Below are 20,024 nucleotides of genomic sequence, written 5' to 3'. Positions count from 1 at the left end.
TTCCTTTATCCACTAAGGCCAGGCTGGGGGGGGCACGTTCCTCATCCCTGTACAACCAAGGGGGCTCCCGGGGCCAATGACTTTGCTGGAGGGGGGGGCACGAGTGTGCAGGGCTTGTGAACACTACAGGGGCTGCACGTGGGGGCAGGGCTCTCCTGGCCCATTTTCAGTTGGGTTTTCATTGCGTTTAACATTTTTAATAATCCCCCCTATTTTTTTTTTTGTTTTGTTTTGTTTCTGTCGTTGTCGTTGTTATCTTTATTATTATTATTATTATTATTGTTATTATTATATTAATATTATTTGCCCCCGGCAACAGCAGCTCCCCAGGGTGGTGGGGGAGGGTCGGGGTGCAACGTCGCTGTGTCCCCCTGTGCCCTGGGAGGGGGGAGATGATGCACCCCTGATTTAGGTACACGTTGATACCCCAGGGAGGATGGGTGGCCCTGGCACCTCTTGCCCCCCTTTGCCCCGCTCGGTACAGCCTCCCCCCCCCCCCCCCCCCCTTTGTACACGTAGCGCCACGGCCCTCGAGATAGAAACGTTATTTTAGATACATTTTATTATGAATAACTTTTGTTATGACTATGGCTGGTAACCATGACTACGTTATTAAAGATAAAAATAAAATAAAATTAAAAAAACAACAAAAAAAAACAAACAAAAAAAAACAACCAAACAAAAAAATAACCCCCCAAACCCCCATCGCCTTTTTCTGCCCCACGGGGGTGGGGGGGGGGGAATGGGGCGCAGATCACCCCCAGCTTCAGTCGCTGGAAGAATCAGAGGCTTCACTGGGGCTCTCGTCATCTGAAGCTTCGCTGGGGCTGAGCCGGGGGCTGCGGGGCGGCCCCCCCTCGCTGCCCCCACCTTCCGATTCTTCCTCCTCATCGTCCTCTTCTTCATCCTCGTCGTCGTCGCTGCCAAAGATCTCTTCCTGGTCGCGGGCAGCGCGGGCGGCATCGCTGCCCCCCCGCCGGGCCCCCCTGGCCTCCTCCTCCTCTTCATCTTCTGCCTCGTCCTCGCTGCGGGCTGAACCTCCCTGCTCGCTGCTGCTGGCACCGGAGCCTTCAGCCTCCTCTTCTTCATCGCCACTCGCCGCTCCCTCGCTCTCGCTGCCTTTCTCCCGCTCTTCATCTAGGGAGAGATCAGTGAGAGCCATCGAGGCGGCCGCCCCCAGGCAAGGAGTGCTGCCTGCCCCCAGCGCTGCTCACCTGAGCCTGCCGCCTCCTTCTCAGCCTCCATCTCCTCCTCCTCCTCTTCCTCAGGCTCGTGGTTCTCCAGCTGCGCCCTCCGTGCCTCCTGCAGAGGAAGGAAAACTCAGCTGCCCCCTGGGAGGGGAGGCAGAAGTGGCCCAAAGGGTCAGGGGGGGGCTGCTGGGGGTCCTACTTGTGCTTCCAGCTCCTTCTCGTTCATGTCGCGGTGCTTCACCACCAGCACTGCGTTGGTGCCTGACTGCACCCCTGCCCGCGCTCTGCGCTTGCTCAGCCGCACCCTGAGGGTCAGAGGGGGTCAGGCAGCCCTGTTATCATCCTCCCGCCCCCCGCCTTTTGCAAGGTGAGGCTCCCAAACTCACCTGGTCTCCAGCTCGTTGTAGTAAACGCCATCACCCTCCCGGAAGATAAAAAAGTAGTTCTCCTCGTAGCCCTTGCTGGCTTTGTTTTTCACGTTCCAGTTGTACTCACGTGCAATCTTGTAGTCGTACCTGGTGAGGGAATGCAGGTCAGGAGACGAGAATTAACTGGGACGGTAGGACCTCCCCCTCCAAACCGTCCCCCTCTGCTGCCAGACCATCTCCTCCCTTCTTCTTCCAGACCCCCTCCACAAAAACCCAGAGGCACTCTTGATTTGCCTTCTGTTGTAGGGTGCCCCCCTGCCCCACTCCCCCATACACGTCCTCGGGGGCGTAGTCCATCTCCTCCTCCTGATCCCTCTTCCGTTTGCGCAGCGTCTCCTCCACAGGAAGGAAATAGGCCACAAACTGGTTCCCCTCCTCGTCCATCATCCCCCTGGGGGCAGGAAAATGTTAACGCAGCTGTAGGGGGCAACCATCACCCCCCCCCCCCCTCAGCCCTTGGTGTTCAGCTCCATCCTATTCACCTGATCATGGCCTGGGACATCATTTCCAGTGCTGCAGCACCGCTCGTGTCCTTCGGCGCTGGATCCGAGTCAAAGATGACTTGGGCACAGGGATTGATCCACATCTGGGGCAGGGACAAAAGCAGAGGTGTTTGGGGCCACAACAAACCCCCCCCAACCCCCCTAAGCACACGCCACGCACCCCACACCCTACCTTGAAGTCAGGGAAGACGGGCATGACTTCGATGGGGGTGACGCGAGGTTTGCTGTAGTGCTGTGTGATCTGAGGGGAGTGGGGGGGGGGGGGGGAGAACCACACAGGATGGGGTCAAGACGGCCCCCCCCCTTACTCCCAAAAGCAGGGTGGGAGACCCCAACCCACCCCCATCCCCCCTCCCAAATCCCTTCTCACCGCTTTCTGAGCGTCTTCAAAAGTCTTCTCGATGGCGGCAATTTGGCTGTCGCGGTCTTTGTAGATCTCTTCTTCTGTGAACTGTTGTTTCACCGAGACTCCGATCCTGGATGGAGACGGGCACAGCGGCAGCGGGGGAAGTTCGGGGGGCGGGGGGACGAGGAGGTTGTGCCCCTCCTGCACCCTCCTTCAGACTCACTTGACCTCGGGTTTCTCGTTGGACACGCCGTAGCGGTTGAACTCGGTGGAGATGTACTCAGTCTTTCGCATCCATGGCACCACCTTCGCGTGCTGCTGTGACCTGAGCCACAGGTGGGGCACAGGTGTGACACAGGGTTCTTGGATGGATTTGGAGGGGAGATCTATTCCCCCCACCCGTTCCAGGGAGGGCCTGAATACGCCGTTACCTCTTGGAGCTGGTGGGTGCCTGGATCTCCTCCTCCAGCAGCTTCTCATCCGCCGGGTCCAGGAGCACTGCCAAAGAAATCCTCCAGTATCCCCCCCCAGCCTTGGGTCCCCTCCGCCTCCCCCCGAGGGGCAGGGACACCCCTAAGGGCTGAGCTCACCACCGGGGTCGATGCGGTAGGTGTCGGGGTTGATGAGGTCGATGGTGACGCCCAGGTCAGGCTCAGTCAGCAGGTCGTGCTTGTGCTGCTTCTCCAGAGACGTGGCCTTGTACTGCACGAACCTGGAGAGTGTGACGTAGAATCACAGAAACACCAAGGTTGGAGAAGACCGACAAGATCACCCAGTCCAACCGCCCACCCATCACCAGCAGTTCTCACTAAACCACGTCCCTCAACACAAAATCCAAACCTCCCTTGAACACCTCCAGGGTCGGTGGCTCCACCACCTCCCTGTGCAGCCCATTCCAGTGCCTGACCGCTCTTTCAGAAAAGCAGTATTTCCTAACCTCCAGCCTAAATCTCCCCTGGCGCAGTTTGAAGCCATTCCCTCCGGTCCTATCACTGTTACAAGAGAGAGGAGGCTGACCTCCAGCTCACTACAACCTCCCTTCAGGTAGTTATAGAGAGCAATAAGGTCTTCCCTGGGCCTCCTCTTCTCCACACTGAACAACCCCACCTCCTTCAGCCACTCCTCACAATCAACCCAGCAAGACCTAAAAGTGGACACAGCACTCGAGGTGCGGCCTCACCAGAGCTGAGCACAGGGGGACAATTAATTCCCTGTTCCTGCTGGCAGCCCTGTTTCTGATGACGACAGGTCCCAGGACCGCCTCCAGAACCCAAAATTCGCTTCTAAACAACCCGGGACCCCACCGCCTCCATTGCCCCCAGCATACCGGTTCTGGTCGAAGGGGTAGGTGATGAACTTGGGGTCGAAGGGGATGTCGGGGAGGCTGTTGCAGTATTTCACCCGGCACACCACGCCCGACCTGCAGGCAGCGCTGTCAGCGGGGGGGGGGAGGGAAAGGGACCCCCGCTGGACTCCCCTTTAGAGACCGAGCCCCCCCTCACCTCTCGGGCAGCGTTCGGTGGGAGCTGGGCCTATGGGGAGACAGAGAAGGGAGGGGGCGTGAGGGGAGAGCCCCGCAGCCCCCTGACGTCACGCCCCTCGCTCGTGACGTCACGGCCGTGACGTACCGGTGACCCGGCTCCTCCCGCTGCGCCTGCGTCTGGATGGTGGGCGCCATGGCGGAGCCTGGAGGCGGCGGCGGCCCTGAGCAGGCACCGAGCCGGACAGCCGCGGCCGGAAGCGAGAGGAAGACTTCCGGTCGGTGAGAGGGCCCTCGGGTGTGACGTCACTTCCGGACGCGGGCGCGCGCAAGGCCGACTGGGAGCGGAAGTGAAGGCAGTAGCGGGAAAATGGCGGCGCCCTCACAGCCACCGCCGGGACCACCAGCCGCGCCTGCGCCGCCGCAGCTGTCCGCCGCTCCCGGACCTGGACAAGGAGCGGGACCGGGACCGCCGCTTCCGGCGCAGGTGGCGGCCGCGCAGGCGCAGGACTTCGACCCGGTGCAGCGATTCCGGCTGCTCATCCCGCAACTGAAGGAAAGCCTGCAGGTGGGCGGGGCCTGCCGGTGTGGGGCGGGGCCTTCAGCCATCGGGGCGGGCGAGCCGTTCCCGGGGCTGGGGGACGACGGTGTGGGATCCCGCCGTATGTGATCCGCTGTGCTCGCCTCGCAGACGCTGATGAAGGTGGCGGCGCAGAACCTGGTGCAGAACTCCAACATCGACAACGGGCAGTGAGTGAGCCCGGCAGGGTGCTCACCTACGGACCCCAGTCCCATCCCAGCATCCCCCTACCCCCAAGACCCCCACCGGTTTTTCTCGGTTCTATCCAAAATCCCCAGATTCCTCTCCCTGCCCCCAGCAGCCCCTACAAGCCCTTCTCTGCCCCCCGCCCCCCAATCATTCTCTAGGCCCCCTTCCTTGGCCCCCCAGTGTCACCCTGGCAATGTGGTGACAGTGGGGGTGATGGTGGCTGTGTCCCATGGGCAGAAAGAGCGCCGACGGAGCCTTGCAACGCTTTGACAAGAGCCTGGAGGAGTTCTACGCACTGTGCGATCAGCTTGAGCTCTGCCTTGTGAGTGGCTCTCCAAGCGCTGTTTTTTGCGCCCCCCTCCCTCCCATTTTCACTTCCCATTTTCCTTTGGCAATGTCCTTTGCACACTCCTTGTCCTTCCCCCTCCCCCCCCCGGCACACACAGCCCCACGTCCCCTCTGGTGACACCCCCTCCCCAGCGCCTGGCGCACGAGTGCCTCTCACAGAGCTTCGACAGTGCAAAGCACGCACCTGCGTTGGTGCCAGCAGCTCCCAAAGGCGAGGGGGCTGCCGGCGAGAGCCTGCCCTACAACCAGTACCTGCCCCTCATCAAGGCACAGATTGCAGGCGCCAAGGACATCCACAACGCCCTGCTGGAGGGTGCCAACAAGATCACCGGCAAGCTGCCCCCCACGGGGGGTCCCTGATGAGGTCATGGGGGTAGGAAGCGGGCAGCCCCAGTGACAATAAAGGCACCCACGTGCATGGCAGCGTCCCTGAGGATTCCTGGGGGGGTGTTTCTAAGCGGTGTGAGGGTCAGATATATGTAGAGGGTGTCACCCTACGTGTGGGGGGATTGCCTGTGCGTTGAGGTGGATGATGGGGGAGGGATCATCCATATAGAGGCAACGTGATGACACCAAGCTGAGCGGTGCAGTCGATGCATTGGCAGGAAGGGAAGCCATCCAGATGCACCTGGACAGGCTGGAAAAGTGGGCCCATGAAAACCTCATGAGGTTCAATAAGGCCAAGTGCGGGGTGCTGCACTTGGGTCAGGGCAATCCCAGGTGTTTGTGCAAATTGGGGGAAGATCTCCTTGAGGGGGTGTTTGACCACAGAACGGCCGGGGCTGGAAGGGACCTCAAGGGTCACGAAGCTCCAACCCCCTGCCACACGCAGGGCCACCAACCTCCACATTTCACAGCAGCCCAGGCTGCCCAGGGCCCCATCCAACCTGGCCTCCAACACCTCCAGGGATGGACGGGGCATCACAGCCTCTCTGGGCAGCTTTCCAGCTGTTCGCACCCATCGCATCCACATCCCTTCCATTTGGAGAGAAAGACGCGGTGGAGGGGGGGGCAGCGTCAAAAGTTCTTGCTCAAGTCCAGGTGAATGACATCGCTCACCCACGCGCCGATCCTCGGTTCCCGGCACGATGACTCAGCCCAGCCCACCCCGAGCCGCCCCTCCTCGCCCCTTTGCTGACGTCCCCCCCTCCCCCCCCCAACGCGCTGAGCTCATGGCCGCGCCTCGCTCCAACTTCCGGCCACGCCCACTCGCCTTCGTGACGTCACGGGAGCGCCCCACTAGAAAAGCACCGCGGCTCAACGCTGCCCGGCAGTTCCGCTCTTCGTCTTCTATCGCCATGGCTGCTGCTACAGCTGGCCCAGCTCCGGAGCCGCTGCGTCAGGTACGGATCGTCGTCCTGTTCTTCACCCTCCCTCCCCTCGCTTCCCTCGGATCCCGCTCCCGTCTGACACCGACCGTTTCTCCGTTCTAGGGCCCTTTTTGCGGTCAGCCTCCCTCCGAGCCGTCCCCGGAGCCCCCGCTGCCTCCTCGCTCCCCGTGGTGCCCGCCGTCCCCGGAGCTGGGCCGCCTCCTGCGCTCCCTCAGCGCTCCGAGCGGTCGCTCCGTGCCCCCTCCTCCCGGTTTCTCTCCTCGGCTCCGCGGGGCTCCTCCCGGCCTGACCCGCCCGCAGCCCTCCGACACCGCATTGCTGGCTTTGGCGGCGCTGACTTTGGGCACGGATCCGCCCGGGACCGTCCCGGTGCCGTTCCCGTCTCGCAGATCGGCTCAGCTCTCCTCTCTCGGCCTGGCGCTTCTGTCTCCGACGTCGAACGAATCGTCCCAGCTGTCACCGTCGCTTTCACCTCCTCAATCTCCGTTCAGCTTCTCCTTGTCACCGCCCTCCTCGCCGCCGTCCCCGCTCTACAAGACCGAACTGTGCCGCCCTTTTACCGCTACCGGCCGTTGCCGCTATGGTGCCCGCTGTCAGTTTGCCCACGGCCCCGAGGAGCTGCGGGGGCTCCGCCGCCACCCCAAGTACCGCACGCAGCCGTGCAGCACCTTCCAGCGCTGCGGGACGTGCCCGTATGGCTCCCGCTGCCACTTCCTGCATGGCCCCGCACCGGCGGAGGGAAACACGAGCAGCCCGGGCAGCCCCCACCGCCTCCCAGTGTTTGACCGTATCTCAGTGTCGGAATGAGGGGTGTGGTGATGGTCCCTCCCCAGAGGAAGGGAGCCCTCCTTCCTTCCTCCCCCCTCCGCCAGGAACTTTGGGCTGAAGGAGGCGGAGTTGTCAGATGTAGCATCCCTGGGGCGGGGGGGGGGACACGCTGTGCTCGGTCCCAGTGGTAATAAGTGGGAAGTGGGGGGGAGGAGGAGGAGGAGAGGGAGACGAGGCTGGCAGGTCCTGTCGTCTCCCTCCCCGCCCTGATTCTGCCTTTATTTATTACTCACTCAGTGCCTTAGGGGCGTTTCTGTCCCTGTGTATGGCTTTTTTTTTTTTTTTTTTTTCCCGGTGGCCAGAGGTTTTATATCGTATTTATGTGTTTTATAATTGGGGGGGGGTGGGGAGAGGGGTGAAGGGAAAATGCTGATTTTTTTTTTTTTTCTTTTTTCTCCTGTTTGTTTGTTTTAAATAAATCGACGAACTCTTTCTCTGGTGTTGGTTGCTCTGTTGTACGGGGAGGGGCGAGGAGGAGCAGAGCGGAGCTGTGACGTCAAACCCCACCCCGTGACAGCTCCCCGCAACGCGATTTCCTCCACCGCGCCCCTTTTTGTCCCTTCCGGGCCACCACCGCCTCCGTCTAATCACGTGACCAAGTATGTTCCGCTCTACCTACCGCCTACGCACACGTGACGGAGGCTAAGCTCGCGAGAAATGCTGGCTGACCGGAACCGGATGGAGGGAGGCGGAAGTGCTGTCCTCCTGGCGGCGGGGCCTGCTGGGGGCGGGCCGGTGCTGCTCTCCGTTTCTCCTTTTGCTACCAGGCCCCCCCTTTAAGCCCTGGGATCTCCCCTCCGTGCCCTCAACGCCTTCTCGCGTCCGCTTCCCGCTCCCTTAGCGCATCTCTGGGCTCCTCCCCACCCCCCTCCCCATCATGTCGGACAGCGACGACAGCAACTTCTCAGAGGAGGAGAGCGAACGCAGCAGCGAGGCGGAGGAGGCTGAAGAAGCTGAGGTGAGGTTGAACGTGTGGGGCGTGCGCCGTGCCCCGCCTTCCCTCGCCCTCAGCATCCCCCCCTTCACCGCTGTGCAGGCCGAGGAGGAGCGCGCCAGTGCAGCGGGCAGCGAGAAGGAAGAGGTGGAGGAGGAAGAGGAGGAGGAATACGATGAGGAGGAGGAGGAGGAAGATGACGACCGGCCTGCTAAGAAGCCACGGCATGGCGGCTTTATCTTAGATGAAGCCGGTGAGCTGGGGGTGGAGCAGGGATGGTGGGGGGGCCTCGGCTGCCTCCGGATTTTGCTCTCACCGCTGTGGTGATCCCCCCCCAGATGTGGACGATGAATATGAGGATGAAGATCAGTGGGAAGATGGAGCTGAGGACATCCTGGAGAAAGGTGAGGAGGTTGCTTTGGGGGCTCCCCAGCTTTGAGGATGCTCCCTGGGGCTTCGAGATTCGCCTTGGGCTTTGGTCCCTGCTCTCTGGCCTTAAGGCCAGAAGAGGATGGAAGCAGAGCTCTGTGGTGGTACGGCTCCTCTGGCAGAGGTGCGCCATTCTGGGTTGCAGTGCTGTGCTGCTGGATCGGTTTTGGTGCAGCTCTTCTGGGTTAAAACACTGGGTTGGCTGCTGTTGCTCTTTCCCCACCTCTGAGCGTGTTTTTCTCCCCAAGCCCCACACTCAGGGGTGGGAATGGGACTGTGTAGCCCCTGACCCCTCACCTCCCTCATCCCAACTGTCTGTCTTTCTGTCCACCCTTTGTCTGTCTGCTTAGCGCATTTCATTCACACCTGCCTGGTTTTATTTTTTACTCTTTTTTTTTTTTTTTTTTAATTTAAACGTTTCTTGTGTTTTCCTTTCCCCTCCTGTGCTGCCGTCTTAATTTTGTTCCTTCCCCTTTGTTCCCCCTCACCCATGGGTGGTTTTGCCGCTATTATTTGCTCCATACTGTCTGCCCTCCACCGCCACCTCCTTGTTCCCGAGCAGAAGAGATTGAAGGTAAGCTTGAGTCAGTCTGAGCCCCCCTGGGGGGGCCAACCGCTGCCACCCCCTGGGGCCAGCTAAGCCCAGCCACGTCCCTGTGCTGCTGTGAGCCGCATTCGACCCTCCTCTTCCTTGCAGCTTCCAACATTGACAACGTGGTGTTGGATGAGGACCGCTCTGGTGCTCGGCGGCTGCAGAATCTCTGGAGGTGATGCCAGCTCTGTCTGTGCGCCGCTCCTTTGCCCCTTGAGAGGCTGTGGGAGTTGTGCTGATGCCCGGTTCCACCTTCTCCACCTACAGGGACCAACGTGAAGAAGAGCTGGGCGAGTACTATATGAAGAAATACGCCAAGTCCTCAGTGGGAGAGACGTGAGTTGGGAGACGTGGCCCTGCCACCCTGTCTTACCGCCTGCCAAGGATTGTACTGTTTCATTTTATTGTCCAATTTTATTTTACCAGTGTTTATGGCGGCTCTGATGAGCTCTCAGATGACATCACACAGCAGCAGCTGCTGCCCGGAGTCAAGTGAGTGTCTTGGGGTAGAAAACACATGGATTTTTTGGGGAAAAAATGAGATATTCAGGTCTGTGTTATGCTGAGCTGCCCAGCCAGGTGGGCTCTGGCAGGTTTAGCCAGCTCAGGCCACCCTGTAAATGCTTTTCTCTGGTCCTGTGCAGGGATCCCAATCTCTGGACGGTGAAATGCAAGGTAAGCACTAGGGATCTTTGGAGTCGGAATCGGCGTTTGAGAGGCATCTTCTCAACCCTAAAGCAACCTGTTTCCACCACAGATTGGAGAGGAGCGTGCTACAGCCATCGCTCTGATGAGGAAGTTCATTGCATACCAATTCACTGACACGGTGAGGCCGCGGGGAGCCACGTGGTGGCTGGGGGGGCTGCACCACCTGCTGCTGCACCACCTGCACCCCTCCGGCCCTCATGCGCCCCGTGGTTCCTCCAGCCCTTGCAGATCAAGTCGGTGGTGGCCCCCGAGCACGTCAAAGGATACATCTACGTGGAGGCCTACAAGCAGACGCACGTGAAGCAGGCGATTGAGGGGGTAGGGAATCTGCGGATGGGTTACTGGAACCAGCAGATGGTGCCCATCAAGGAGATGACGGACGTGCTGAAAGTGGTGAAGGAGGTAACCAATCTGAAGCCGAAGTCCTGGGTGCGTCTGAAGAGGGGAATCTACAAGGACGACATCGCCCAGGTGAGGCAGGAAGGCACAGGAGCCCCACAGTGGGGAGCTGAGGACAGCCGGCTCACTGCCACCCTGTCCCTGTGGGCAGGTGGATTACGTGGAGCCCAGCCAGAACCAGATTTCCTTAAAGATGATCCCCCGAATTGACTTCGACCGTATCAAAGCCCGAATGAGTCTGGTAAGTGCGGCGCTCTTGCGTGGTGCTGCTGTGCTGGGGCTCGTTTGCTTATCGTGTTGCCTCCCAATCTGCAGAAGGACTGGTTTGCCAAGAGGAAAAAGTTCAAGCGACCCCCTCAGAGGCTTTTTGATGCCGAGAAGATCAGGTAGGTGGTGGCATCAGAGAACATCAGACTGAAAGAAAACCAACACAACAACCATGCGTGGAAAAAAAACGCCCCCTGGTGAGCTGTCCTCCACGAGGGGGTGATTTGGTTTTGCCTCTGTCTTGGTTCAGGTCTCTGGGAGGCGACGTGGCTTCTGATGGAGACTTTCTCATCTTTGAAGGCAACCGTTACAGCCGCAAGGGCTTCCTCTTCAAGAGCTTCGCCATGTCAGCAGTGGTGAGCGTGGGACTCTGTTCAGATCCAACCTAAGCCCGTCTCCTTTCCCCCCAAAACTGCTTTCCTTCTCATGTCAAGACCCGAACGCTGAGTTACTGGTGGGAAGGAGGGTGGTGGGAGGCCAGAAACTCCCTGTTCTCTGGTAGCGATGGCCGCAGCCGTGGTGCACGGTCCGTTTGGCATTGGCACAGCTTAGGGAAGTAGGTGAGTTCTGGAGAGGAGTGGGATGTTGTGGCCACCACCAGCTCTGTTCCTGACAGATAACAGAGGGTGTGAAGCCCACCTTGTCAGAGCTGGAGAAGTTTGAAGACCAGCCTGAAGGCATTGACCTGGAGGTGGTGACAGAGAGCACGGGTATGCGGGTGCCTCTTCACGCACGCTGCTGTTTCCCGTGCGTTGTTTTCCCCTGACTCTCTCTGTTGTCACCCCTAGGGAAGGAGCGTGAGCATAATTTCCAGCCCGGTGACAACGTGGAGGTGTGTGAGGGTGAACTGATCAACCTGCAGGGCAAGATCCTCAGCGTCGATGGCAACAAGATCACTATCATGCCCAAACACGAGGACTTGAAGGTAGCAGAGCACCCAGGGAGCAGCTTCATGTGGCTGCTGCAGCCTCACCAGGACGCTGCGTGCCTCTTCCCCAGCGCCTGCGGAGTTCTGCTTTTCTTTTAGGACATGCTGGAATTCCCAGCTCAGGAGCTGCGGAAATATTTCAAGATGGGTGACCACGTGAAGGTGATCGCAGGGCGCTTTGAGGGTGACACGGGCCTCATTGTTAGGGTGGAGGAGAACTTCGTCATCCTCTTCTCAGACCTCACCATGCACGAGGTGAGCGGAGGGGTGGAAGGCCACAGTTTGGCTCAGCGTGATGCCAGTGGGAAGGGGAGAAATCGGCTGTGGCAGCTGGGTTTCATTCATTCTTCCTACCCCACCACCAGCTCAAGGTTCTGCCACGGGACCTGCAGCTCTGCTCGGAGACGGCATCGGGTGTGGATGTGGGGGGACAGCATGAGTGGGGTGAACTGGTGCAGCTGGACCCCCAGACAGTGGGTGTTATTGTACGACTGGAGCGTGAGACCTTCCAGGTGAGCTCCAGTTGCCCGTGATGCTGGAAGGAGCTTTGCTGTTTTTTCCTGTGTGTGTTTTCGGGTGTCTTGAAGACTAGAGAGCAGTTTTCATGTGCAGCCCTGTGCCAGAAACGCCTCCCCACCTTCTGTTTTGCATCTATGCAGTCCGTGCTGCCTTGGAGGGCTGTTTTGGGCAGCACCTCTCCAGCTTTTGCCATTCCTGTTTGTGTTTCAGGTGTTGAACATGTATGGAAAGGTGGTGACGGTGCGGCACCAGGCTGTCACCAGGAAGAAGGACAACCGCTTCGCTGTCGCCCTCGACTCAGAACAGAACAACATCCACGTCAAGGACATCGTCAAAGTCATAGATGGGCCCCACTCGGTAGGAACCATGGGGTTGGGGGTGACTGGGGTGAGACTTTTTGGTCACCTTGGCCTTGTCCTGGTCTGCCATAGATGCTCTGGATTTGTTGGTGCTTTTCGGGGTTGGTTTTTTTTGGCACGTAGGGAACACTGGGTTTTTTCTGACAGCCTTCTGAGTCCTGTTGCTGGGGGAGGTCCTGCCACCCCCCTGAGGCTCACCCCTGCCACTGTCACAGGGTCGTGAGGGAGAGATCAGGCACCTCTTCCGGGGCTTCGCCTTCCTGCACTGCAAGAAGCTGGTGGAGAATGGTGGCATGTTTGTCTGCAAGACCCGACACCTTGTCCTGGCTGGTGGTTCCAAGGTGGGGGCGCGCTGGGCGTCAGTGATGGCTGCTGGAGGGGGCCATGACCCTGTGCCTTTGTTGCTGCTGCTCTCCAGCACCGTTTTCTTTCCCTTCTGCAGCCACGGGACGTCACCAATTTCACTGTAGGCAGCTTTGCTCCCATGAGCCCTCGTATCAGCAGCCCGATGCATCCCAGTGGGGCCGGTATGTGTTGCAGGGGTGCCCCCAGGGCCAAGAGAGCGTCCCCAAGGACTTCCTGCTCAGCCTGAGCCCTCGCTTCCTTGTCCTTCAGGCCAGCGTGGTGGCTTCGGTGGAGGTGGCATGAGCCGTGGGCGCGGGCGGCGGGACAACGACCTGATTGGGCAGACGGTGCGCATCTCCCAGGGACCTTACAAAGGTGAGTGGTTTTTGGATGGCAAGAAGCTGTGGGTTGCCCTGGTTCCCTCGTCAAATTACCGTTGGGACTCAGGCTACATCGGGGTGGTGAAGGATGCAACGGAGTCAACGGCCCGGGTGGAGCTGCATTCTACCTGCCAGACCATCTCGGTGGACCGCCAGCGCCTGACCACCGTGTGAGTACAAGGACAGGGAGCTGTGCTGCTCCCTCTGCAGGACGGCCTCTTAGGGGCTTCTTCACATCCTCGATGCTGCAGGGGTTCAAGACGCCCGGGTGGAATGACTTCAACCTACGGACGGACCCCCATGTATGGGTCCCAGACCCCCATGTATGGCTCTGGCTCCCGCACTCCCATGTATGGCTCCCAGACGCCTCTCCATGATGGTGAGTGGTGCTGGGGGTCGATGGCACTGATGGGGACGCAGATGGGACGGAGGTGAAGTGGGTTCTGGGGTGATCTTTTGGTTGGAAAGGGGTGTGTGAAGGAGGCTTTGAGGATGAGGAGGGGACGGGGCTGAGGTGGAGGGGACAGGACTCGGTGGGGACGCAGAGGGGTCTGACGCAGCCATTGTGGGGCTGTTGCAGGCAGCCGCACGCCACATTATGGCTCACAGACTCCGCTTCACGATGGCAGCCGCACGCCTGCTCAGAGCGGCGCCTGGGACCCCAACAACCCCAACACTCCTTCCAGGTGAGTGTGGGGAGCGGGGGGCTGCTGACCAGGACAGACCCACCGCAGAGCCTGCGGTTACTGTGATGTCCCCAACAACATCACAACAGTCACGTTTGGGATCTCTGATCGCTGCCATGGCTCCAGCGATTCTGGATTGTCCTCACTGCAGGGGCCCAGTCACTGAACTGAGCTGGCTGTGGTGATGAGGTTTGTCTTCCTTCCACAGAGCCGATGAGGACTTTGAATATGGCTTTGATGACGAGCCCACGCCCTCACCACAAGGCTACGGTGGCACCCCCAACCCACAGACCCCTGGTTATCCTGACCCTTCATCACCGCAGGTCACCCAGCCGTACAACCCCCAGACCCCCGGCACGCCAGCCATGTGAGCATTCCTTCCACTCTGCACTGGCCCTGGAACTCTGGGAGGGGAACCACAGCTCTGTGGAACCACAGTTGGGATCCTGAGGGGAGACTGCAGCCCCAGAGGATCCCAAACTGTGGCTCTGGGTTGACATAATGTTCCCTGAGGTCTCCTACATGCAACACAGCATCCCCATGACTCCCTCTCACCCTGGCAGGTACAACACTGACCAGTTCTCACCCTATGCTGTGCCATCGCCACAAGGCTCCTACCAGCCCAGCCCCAGCCCCCAGAGCTACCACCAAGTGGCCCCCAGCCCTGTGGGCTATCAGAACACCCATTCACCAGCCAGCTACCACCCAACGCCATCACCGATGGCCTACCAGGTACCTCCAGTTCCACTCCCTTGCCTCCCATAGCCTCCCACTGCTGCTTATGCTGCCTTCTCTCTCCCTCAGGCAAGCCCTAGCCCCAGTCCAGTGGGCTACAGCCCCATGACACCTGGGGCACCATCTCCGGGGGGCTACAACCCCCATACCCCTGGTTCAGGCATCGAGCAGAGCTCCAGCGACTGGGTGACCACTGACATCCAAGTGAAGGTCCGGGACACCTATCTGGACAGCCAGGCAGTGGGACAGACCGGGGTGATCCGCAGCGTCACGGTGAGCCCACGGTGGTACCACGTGTGGGGCGGTGACAGGACTGTAACAAACCTTAACACCCATTCTCTGTTCTCCCCGCCCCCCCTGCAGGGTGGAATGTGCTCTGTGTACCTGAAGGACAGCGAGAAAGTGGTGAGCATCTCCAGTGAGCACCTGGAGCCCGTCACCCCCACCAAGAGCAACAAGGTACGCTCATCACCGCTGCCCATGCCGCCCCTGCCCCTCTTGGGCTCCGCCTCCCCCTCCTGCCTTGCCCGGGGACCCCCTTGGCTCTCCCACCCCTTTCCGTCCTCTTCACTCTCCCTGGATCCCGCTGCACAGCGTAGGGGAGGGCTCGCGGATCCCCGTGGCCCTTCCTGGGCTACCTACCAGATACCCCTCAGCCCCATTGGGCTCCTGCTGTCCCCACAGGTGAAGGTGATCCTGGGCGAGGACCGCGAGGCTACCGGCATCCTGCTCAGCATCGACGGTGAGGACGGGATTGTGCGCATGGACCTGGACGAGCAGCTCAAGATCCTCAACCTGCGCTTCCTGGGCAAGCTGCTGGAGGCCTGAGCGCTGCCTTCGTTTTTCACCCCGGCCTCCCGTTTAAAGCGAGATGGCCGTATCCAATAAACGCTTATGACCCCTCGACTCGCATTCCCTTGAACGCGGCGCTCCGAGGCGAGACTCTCCTGTCCGGACCTCCACCCTTCCATCGGCTCTTCCTCCGCCGCTGCTTTGCGGTCTCACGGCCGCGGCGCGACTTACACGGCGTGCTTCCGGGAGGGCGCGGGGGGCGATGGGCATTGTAGGCACTGCCAGCCAGTCATCGCCGAGCGCGCGGCATGCCGGGAAGCGTGGCGACGGGAGACGGCGCGGCGCTTTCAGCCAATCACACCCGCCCGCGGGGCTTGTCGGGAAGCGTGGCGACAGGCGATGGTAGCGCGGCGCGCAGCTCGCCGGGAAACACGGGGCTTCCAGCCAATCAGCGCCGTCCGCTGGGCATGCCGGGAAGCGTGGCTATTGGAGACGGCGCGGCGCTGCAGCCAATCAACGGTCCTCGCGCTGCACGCCGGGAAGCGCGGCGCTTTCAGCCAGTCATCAGCGCCGACCGCTGGGCACGCCGGGAAGCGTGGCTTTCCCAGCCTTAGAGACGAGCGCTGCGGGAAAATGGCGGCGACGGCGGCGGCGCGTGGGGCCCGCATCGCCCTCGCGGCCCACCGGGCCCTCGCCGCGCTGAGTCGCGCCGTGAGCAGCAGCGGTGCGGGCACTTCCGGTACGGAAGCGGTGCTGCAGGAGAGGCTACGGCAGCAGCAGGCGGTAGGAGGCGTGGGAAGGGCCGGTCCTGAGGGTTCGGTGCTCTCAGCGGAGCCTCCGGGCCTCACCGTCAGCCTCACGCAGGGCCTGGAGGGACCCCAGGGGCGGCCGAACCCCGGTAATGAGGAGGAGGAGCGGAGGAAGCAGCGCCTGGCTGCCGTTCGGCGGCTGGCCCTGCGGCTGGCGGGGCTGCTGGGTGCCGGTACCGGCATCACCATCATCTACATCTTCGGTAAGGACCCCCGCGGTGCTGCAGTCCGATCCCCGCCCCCCACCCAACCCCAAACCCCGCCTCACGTTCTCCCGTCTCCCCAGGCAGCAACGCGGTGGATGAACACGGAGCCAAGGTGAGCTGCGTGTCCCCACGCTGGTGATCCGTGTTGGGAATGGCCAAATAATTGTTGTCAGGACGGTATTTCTGATAAAAAGCGGATTTTATTCGCGATTGCAATGGCAGGAGCAGCGCTAAGGCACAATGACAGCTTTTCCCCTATGAAGACAGGCTGAGGGAGCTGGGCTCGTTCAGCATGGAGAAAAGAAGGCTGCGGGGTTCATTGCAGCCTGCAGTACCCAAAGACAGCCTGCAAACAGGAGGGGAGTCAGCTCTTGGAAAGGGTTGGTAGCAGCAGAACGAGGGGAAATGGTTTGGAGTAGAGGGAGGGCAGATGGAGGTTGGATGTCAGGGGAAGTTCTGTGCTGTGAGAGCGGTGAGGGGCTGAACAGCTGCCCAGAGAGGCTGTGATGCCCCGTCCATCCCTGGAGGTGTTGGAGGCCAGGTTGGATGGGGCCCTGGGCAGCCTGGGCTGCTGTGAAATGTGGAGGTTGGTGGCCCTAAGTATGGCGGGGGGTTGGAGCTTCGTGACCCTTGAGGTCCCTTCCAGCCCTGGCCGTTCTGTGATTCTTTGTACCCTTTTTGCTTGCCCCCCCCCCGTTTCCCCATTGGCTGGGTGCTCCAGGTTCACAATCTTCTCCAAGGTTTCCATCTGTTCATTGCTGTCTTGCATTCAGCTGCCACCCCCTTGTTTCCGAGATGTCTCAGTGCTCTCCTTGTATTCATATGGTGATTTTCTTCAAACCCTTCGTTAAACAAAGAACACCGGGGGGTGGAGGGGGGATGCCAGGCCTTCCCGATGGCTCTTCAGGCTCTTCCACGGGCATGTCACGATTTGCTCTCTGGTGCATATTGTGCAGGATATTCCTGCAATATGCACGGCAAAATATGCCTGTATACGCCTGCATGCTGAGCACACATTCCCGAGGAAGGTTCTGTAGAAGATAAGCGATGCAAACTATCAGAACCTCTCCCAAGTAAAGTAAAAAAGACTCCTGACAAGAACTGTGCCAGCGGAGACCATGAAATAAAAAATAAAGTAGGATTTAGTTCTAATGCAGAAACATTTGACTCCTAAATCCATCACGGCTCTGCACTGCCCTCAGAACCAACCGGGGGAGGCTTCCCATTTCGTGGTGGTTTTTATTTCCCCTCCCCCACGCAAAGCCCCTTTATGGGGCCGTCTGAGCCGTCAGGGTTTGATGTGCGGCCTGGGGGGGAGCTGTGAATTGTTCCCCTTCATCCGGGGCTGTTGGGACATCAAAAGGGCAGGGGGAAAATAGCCAGGGGGTGACAAAGCAATCGGCAGGATGGTGAGAAAATCAACGAGGGGCATCCAGGGGCGGAAGGAAGCACTGCTAGCACAGGAAAACCACCTCACCTAGCTGTAAATCACCCTGCCTGGGGTTCCCTCTTCCCACCCTTTTGGTCGTGGTTTTTCTTGCATTTGTTTTTCTTTCCCTGCAGGTCCCCGATGAGTTTGATGGTGGTGAGTAACAAACGGAGCCGGGGGGGGAGGCGGCGGCCCTTGCAGGGGATGGGGGACAGGTTGTGTCCCCTGGGCTGCTTTGACACATGGCAGCGGCCTTTTGTGATGTTTTTAGCACCAGCTGGTTGCCCCAGCGGGGCTTTTTCTCCTACGTGTTGTTTCTTTTTATTTCTATGGGGATGGTAGGAAGAAAGAGATTGGGATTTTCACCCTCCTTGAGACCCCATGCATTCACCCATGCTTGGTTCCACAGACCCTGTGGGCATCCAGCAGCTCCGCAGGACATATAAGTACTTCAAGGACTACAGGCAGGTGCGTGGGGCTTTCCCCATTTGGGTTTTTATCTCCTTTTGGGGCTGTTCTTGTTGGAAGCCTTGGTGATGTCAGCAGCAGCAGCACTTTAAGACCCCCGTGCTCTTCGGGGGGATCTTTGCCCTCATCCTGGCGACGTCGTGGCCTGGTTTTGGGGTTTTATTGTGGATCTTATGGGGGGGGGGGAGGATTCTCATCCCTTTTTGAAGGGCCTTTGTCCCAGCGTCGGTGGCCTGTCTCTTGCTCTTTCTCAATCAGATGATCATCGAGCCCACCAGTGCCAAGCTGCTGCCAGACCCTCTGCGTGAGCCCTACTACCAGCCGCCCTACACTCTGGTCATTGAGCTCACCGACGTCTTGCTGCACCCCGAATGGTCGGTGAGTGGCAGCCCGTTGTTCCTGCCTCCCTTCCTCTGCTGACGGCCTCATCTCTTGCCCCCTTCTGCCTCCTTTCTCTGCTCCAGCTCATCACCGGCTGGCGTTTCAAGAAGCGTCCGGGCATCGACAGCCTCCTGCAGCAGCTCGCGCCGCTCTACGAGATCGTCATCTTCACCTCCGAAACGGGCATGGTGTGTGCAGCCATGGGGAAGGGGCTGCGGCCCAAAGGTGGGCTCGACTCAACCCCCCCCCTACTCGTCTTTCTATCCCCAGACTGCCTTCCCCCTCATCGACAGCATCGACCCGCACGGCTTCATCTCCTACCGCCTCTTCCGCGACGCCACCCGTTACATGGATGGGCACCACGTCAAGGTGGGGACGGGGAGAGGAATGAGGGACACGTCGGTGCCCCCCCCCCCCCCCCGGCCCTATGGCAGCCCTTCTCTGTCCCCTATCCACCCCCAGGACATCTCCTGCCTCAACAGAGATCCTGCCAAGGTGGTGGTGGTGGACTGCCGCAAGGAAGCCTTCTGCCTGCAGCCCTACAACGGCCTGGCGCTGCGCCGCTGGGACGGCAGCTCCGATGATCGCGCCCTCTACGACCTCACTGCTTTCCTTAAAAGTGAGAAAACAAAAAACCTCCACATCCTTGCGCCCGCCACCTCTCCCTGCCCAACCCTGACGTGTTCCCACCCCGCTTCCCTCAGCCATTGCCCTCAGTGGTGTTGAAGACGTGAGGAGCGTGCTGGAGAACTACGCGCTGGAGGACGATCCGCTGGCGGCTTTCAAACGCCGCCGGTCGCAGCTGGAGGAGGTGAGGAGGCTGGGAGAAGACGTGGGAGAGTGAGGAAGGCGCCGAGGTGCAGCGACGGCTGAAGGGCGACGGGTGTTTTGTGCTCTGGGATGCAGGAGGAGCAGCAGCGTTTGGCTGAGATGGCGCAGGGCAAGAAGCCGACGGGGCTCTTCCTGGGCGCCCTGGCTGGCCGTCTCTGGGCGCGTTCCAAGCAGCAGTGATGGCCCAAGATGTTGTCATCGTGTCACCAGGACGTTGTCATCGCGTTTACTGCATGCTTGGACTTGACTGGCGGTCCTGGCGCTGTGTCTGAGCTACATTTCTTTATTTTTGTTTTGTTTTGTTATTTTGGGAGGTTTGGCTCCGCGAGGGTGAATAAAGGGTTACGTGGAGCCGTGGGGATTCTACTGCTGCTTTTGTGATGGGGGGCAGGGAGTTTTGTCACCTCCCTGCTGTCCTGGGGCCTGTGGGAAGATGGAAGAAGCACGGGGGGGGGGGGGGGGCTGCCTCCCCCCTTTTCCCCCCTATGGGGGTGTGCTGTAGGTGGGGTTGGAGGTGTGGTTTATAACAGGATGGGGCCTGGTCCTTATCAGGGGGTTCCAGGGGTGGCAGCGGGTTCAGACCCTGCTGAGCTCTGGGACCACG

At 60.1% G+C, this 20,024-nt stretch overlaps 5 protein-coding genes across 8 annotated transcripts; 4 read left to right on the top strand and 1 right to left on the bottom strand.

Annotated features, from left to right (window-relative positions):
* Positions 1–763: 763 nt before the first annotated feature.
* PAF1 (PAF1 homolog, Paf1/RNA polymerase II complex component) lies at positions 764–4,230 on the bottom strand. The gene is made up of 14 exons (XM_052667470.1): positions 4,096–4,230; positions 3,970–3,999; positions 3,795–3,887; positions 3,058–3,179; positions 2,899–2,965; positions 2,691–2,792; positions 2,492–2,597; positions 2,294–2,362; positions 2,101–2,204; positions 1,893–2,009; positions 1,577–1,705; positions 1,390–1,495; positions 1,215–1,302; positions 764–1,137 (listed from the first exon to the last, which is right to left on the bottom strand). The coding sequence occupies exons 1-14, from the start codon at positions 4,143–4,145 to the stop codon at positions 767–769; spliced, it is 1,554 nt and encodes a 517-aa protein (XP_052523430.1). The 5' UTR covers positions 4,146–4,230; the 3' UTR covers positions 764–766.
* A 31-nt stretch (positions 4,231–4,261) lies between these two features.
* MED29 (mediator complex subunit 29) lies at positions 4,262–5,482 on the top strand. Of its 2 annotated transcripts, none has more exons than XM_052667481.1 (4): positions 4,262–4,515; positions 4,639–4,697; positions 4,954–5,038; positions 5,163–5,482. In XM_052667481.1, the coding sequence occupies exons 1-4, from the start codon at positions 4,318–4,320 to the stop codon at positions 5,439–5,441; spliced, it is 621 nt and encodes a 206-aa protein (XP_052523441.1). In that variant the 5' UTR covers positions 4,262–4,317; the 3' UTR covers positions 5,442–5,482. The 2 variants fall into 2 exon arrangements, with proteins under 2 accessions (XP_052523441.1, XP_052523450.1); XM_052667490.1 differs by having other exon boundaries at positions 4,267–4,515; positions 5,197–5,482.
* Positions 5,483–6,123: 641 nt separating this feature from the next.
* On the top strand, positions 6,124–7,556 carry LOC128073123 (mRNA decay activator protein ZFP36L3-like). Its single transcript, XM_052667555.1, has 2 exons — positions 6,124–6,407; positions 6,498–7,556. Exons 1-2 carry the CDS (start codon positions 6,153–6,155, stop codon positions 7,200–7,202), a joined length of 960 nt encoding a protein of 319 aa, XP_052523515.1. The 5' UTR covers positions 6,124–6,152; the 3' UTR covers positions 7,203–7,556.
* Positions 7,557–7,872: 316 nt separating this feature from the next.
* SUPT5H (SPT5 homolog, DSIF elongation factor subunit) lies at positions 7,873–15,408 on the top strand. 2 transcript variants are annotated; one of them, XM_052667446.1, is made up of 29 exons: positions 7,873–8,181; positions 8,260–8,410; positions 8,496–8,561; positions 9,149–9,160; positions 9,284–9,353; positions 9,446–9,514; positions 9,605–9,670; positions 9,823–9,853; positions 9,936–10,004; positions 10,106–10,357; positions 10,437–10,526; positions 10,601–10,671; positions 10,803–10,908; positions 11,169–11,262; positions 11,341–11,477; positions 11,580–11,735; positions 11,846–11,992; positions 12,210–12,356; positions 12,574–12,699; positions 12,801–12,885; positions 12,974–13,078; positions 13,151–13,253; positions 13,335–13,462; positions 13,664–13,769; positions 13,978–14,136; positions 14,333–14,501; positions 14,574–14,777; positions 14,868–14,963; positions 15,189–15,408. In XM_052667446.1, exons 1-29 carry the CDS (start codon positions 8,101–8,103, stop codon positions 15,330–15,332), a joined length of 3,240 nt encoding a protein of 1,079 aa, XP_052523406.1. In that variant the 5' UTR covers positions 7,873–8,100; the 3' UTR covers positions 15,333–15,408. The 2 variants fall into 2 exon arrangements, with proteins under 2 accessions (XP_052523406.1, XP_052523416.1); XM_052667456.1 differs by lacking the exon at positions 9,149–9,160.
* A 501-nt stretch (positions 15,409–15,909) lies between these two features.
* TIMM50 (translocase of inner mitochondrial membrane 50) lies at positions 15,910–19,771 on the top strand. 2 transcript variants are annotated; one of them, XM_052667502.1, is made up of 11 exons: positions 15,910–16,079; positions 16,161–16,308; positions 16,392–16,423; positions 17,875–17,896; positions 18,150–18,208; positions 18,467–18,586; positions 18,673–18,777; positions 18,860–18,958; positions 19,052–19,208; positions 19,294–19,400; positions 19,496–19,771. In XM_052667502.1, the coding sequence occupies exons 1-11, from the start codon at positions 15,930–15,932 to the stop codon at positions 19,598–19,600; spliced, it is 1,104 nt and encodes a 367-aa protein (XP_052523462.1). In that variant the 5' UTR covers positions 15,910–15,929; the 3' UTR covers positions 19,601–19,771. The 2 variants fall into 2 exon arrangements, with proteins under 2 accessions (XP_052523462.1, XP_052523472.1); XM_052667512.1 differs by lacking the exons at positions 15,910–16,079; positions 16,161–16,308; positions 16,392–16,423 and having other exon boundaries at positions 17,879–17,896; positions 18,083–18,208.
* The last annotated feature ends 253 nt before the right edge of the window (positions 19,772–20,024 follow it).

The sequence above is a fragment of the Tympanuchus pallidicinctus genome, unplaced genomic scaffold, assembly GCF_026119805.1.
Source record: "Tympanuchus pallidicinctus isolate F22 unplaced genomic scaffold, pur_lepc_1.0 scaffold101, whole genome shotgun sequence".
Classification (NCBI taxonomy): Eukaryota; Metazoa; Chordata; class Aves; order Galliformes; family Phasianidae; genus Tympanuchus; species Tympanuchus pallidicinctus.
This window is presented reverse-complemented; position numbering and strand designations above follow the sequence as displayed.

Excerpts from the sequence above, each read along its gene's own strand:
- TIMM50 (XM_052667502.1), top strand. The coding sequence starts at position 15,930 with ATGGCGGCGACGGCGGCGGCGCGTGGGGCCCGCATCGCCCTCGCGGCC. Across the intron at positions 16,424-17,874 it reads TGGATGAACACGGAGCCAAG|GTCCCCGATGAGTTTGATGG; the intron begins GTGAGCTGCGTG and ends CTTTCCCTGCAG. Across the intron at positions 18,209-18,466 it reads ACTTCAAGGACTACAGGCAG|ATGATCATCGAGCCCACCAG; the intron begins GTGCGTGGGGCT and ends TTTCTCAATCAG.
- MED29 (XM_052667481.1), top strand. The coding sequence starts at position 4,318 with ATGGCGGCGCCCTCACAGCCACCGCCGGGACCACCAGCCGCGCCTGCG. Across the intron at positions 4,698-4,953 it reads TCCAACATCGACAACGGGCA|AAAGAGCGCCGACGGAGCCT; the intron begins GTGAGTGAGCCC and ends TCCCATGGGCAG. Across the intron at positions 5,039-5,162 it reads ATCAGCTTGAGCTCTGCCTT|CCCCACGTCCCCTCTGGTGA; the intron begins GTGAGTGGCTCT and ends CGGCACACACAG.
- SUPT5H (XM_052667446.1), top strand. The coding sequence starts at position 8,101 with ATGTCGGACAGCGACGACAGCAACTTCTCAGAGGAGGAGAGCGAACGC. Across the intron at positions 9,515-9,604 it reads AAGTCCTCAGTGGGAGAGAC|TGTTTATGGCGGCTCTGATG; the intron begins GTGAGTTGGGAG and ends TTATTTTACCAG. Across the intron at positions 11,263-11,340 it reads GGTGGTGACAGAGAGCACGG|GGAAGGAGCGTGAGCATAAT; the intron begins GTATGCGGGTGC and ends TGTCACCCCTAG.
- PAF1 (XM_052667470.1), bottom strand. The coding sequence starts at position 4,145 with ATGGCGCCCACCATCCAGACGCAGGCGCAGCGGGAGGAGCCGGGTCAC. Across the intron at positions 3,180-3,794 it reads TACCCCTTCGACCAGAACCG|GTTCGTGCAGTACAAGGCCA; the intron begins GTATGCTGGGGG and ends CACACTCTCCAG. Across the intron at positions 2,010-2,100 it reads ATGTCCCAGGCCATGATCAG|GGGGATGATGGACGAGGAGG; the intron begins GTGAATAGGATG and ends TCCTGCCCCCAG.
- LOC128073123 (XM_052667555.1), top strand. The coding sequence starts at position 6,153 with ATGACTCAGCCCAGCCCACCCCGAGCCGCCCCTCCTCGCCCCTTTGCT. Across the intron at positions 6,408-6,497 it reads CTCCGGAGCCGCTGCGTCAG|GGCCCTTTTTGCGGTCAGCC; the intron begins GTACGGATCGTC and ends TCTCCGTTCTAG.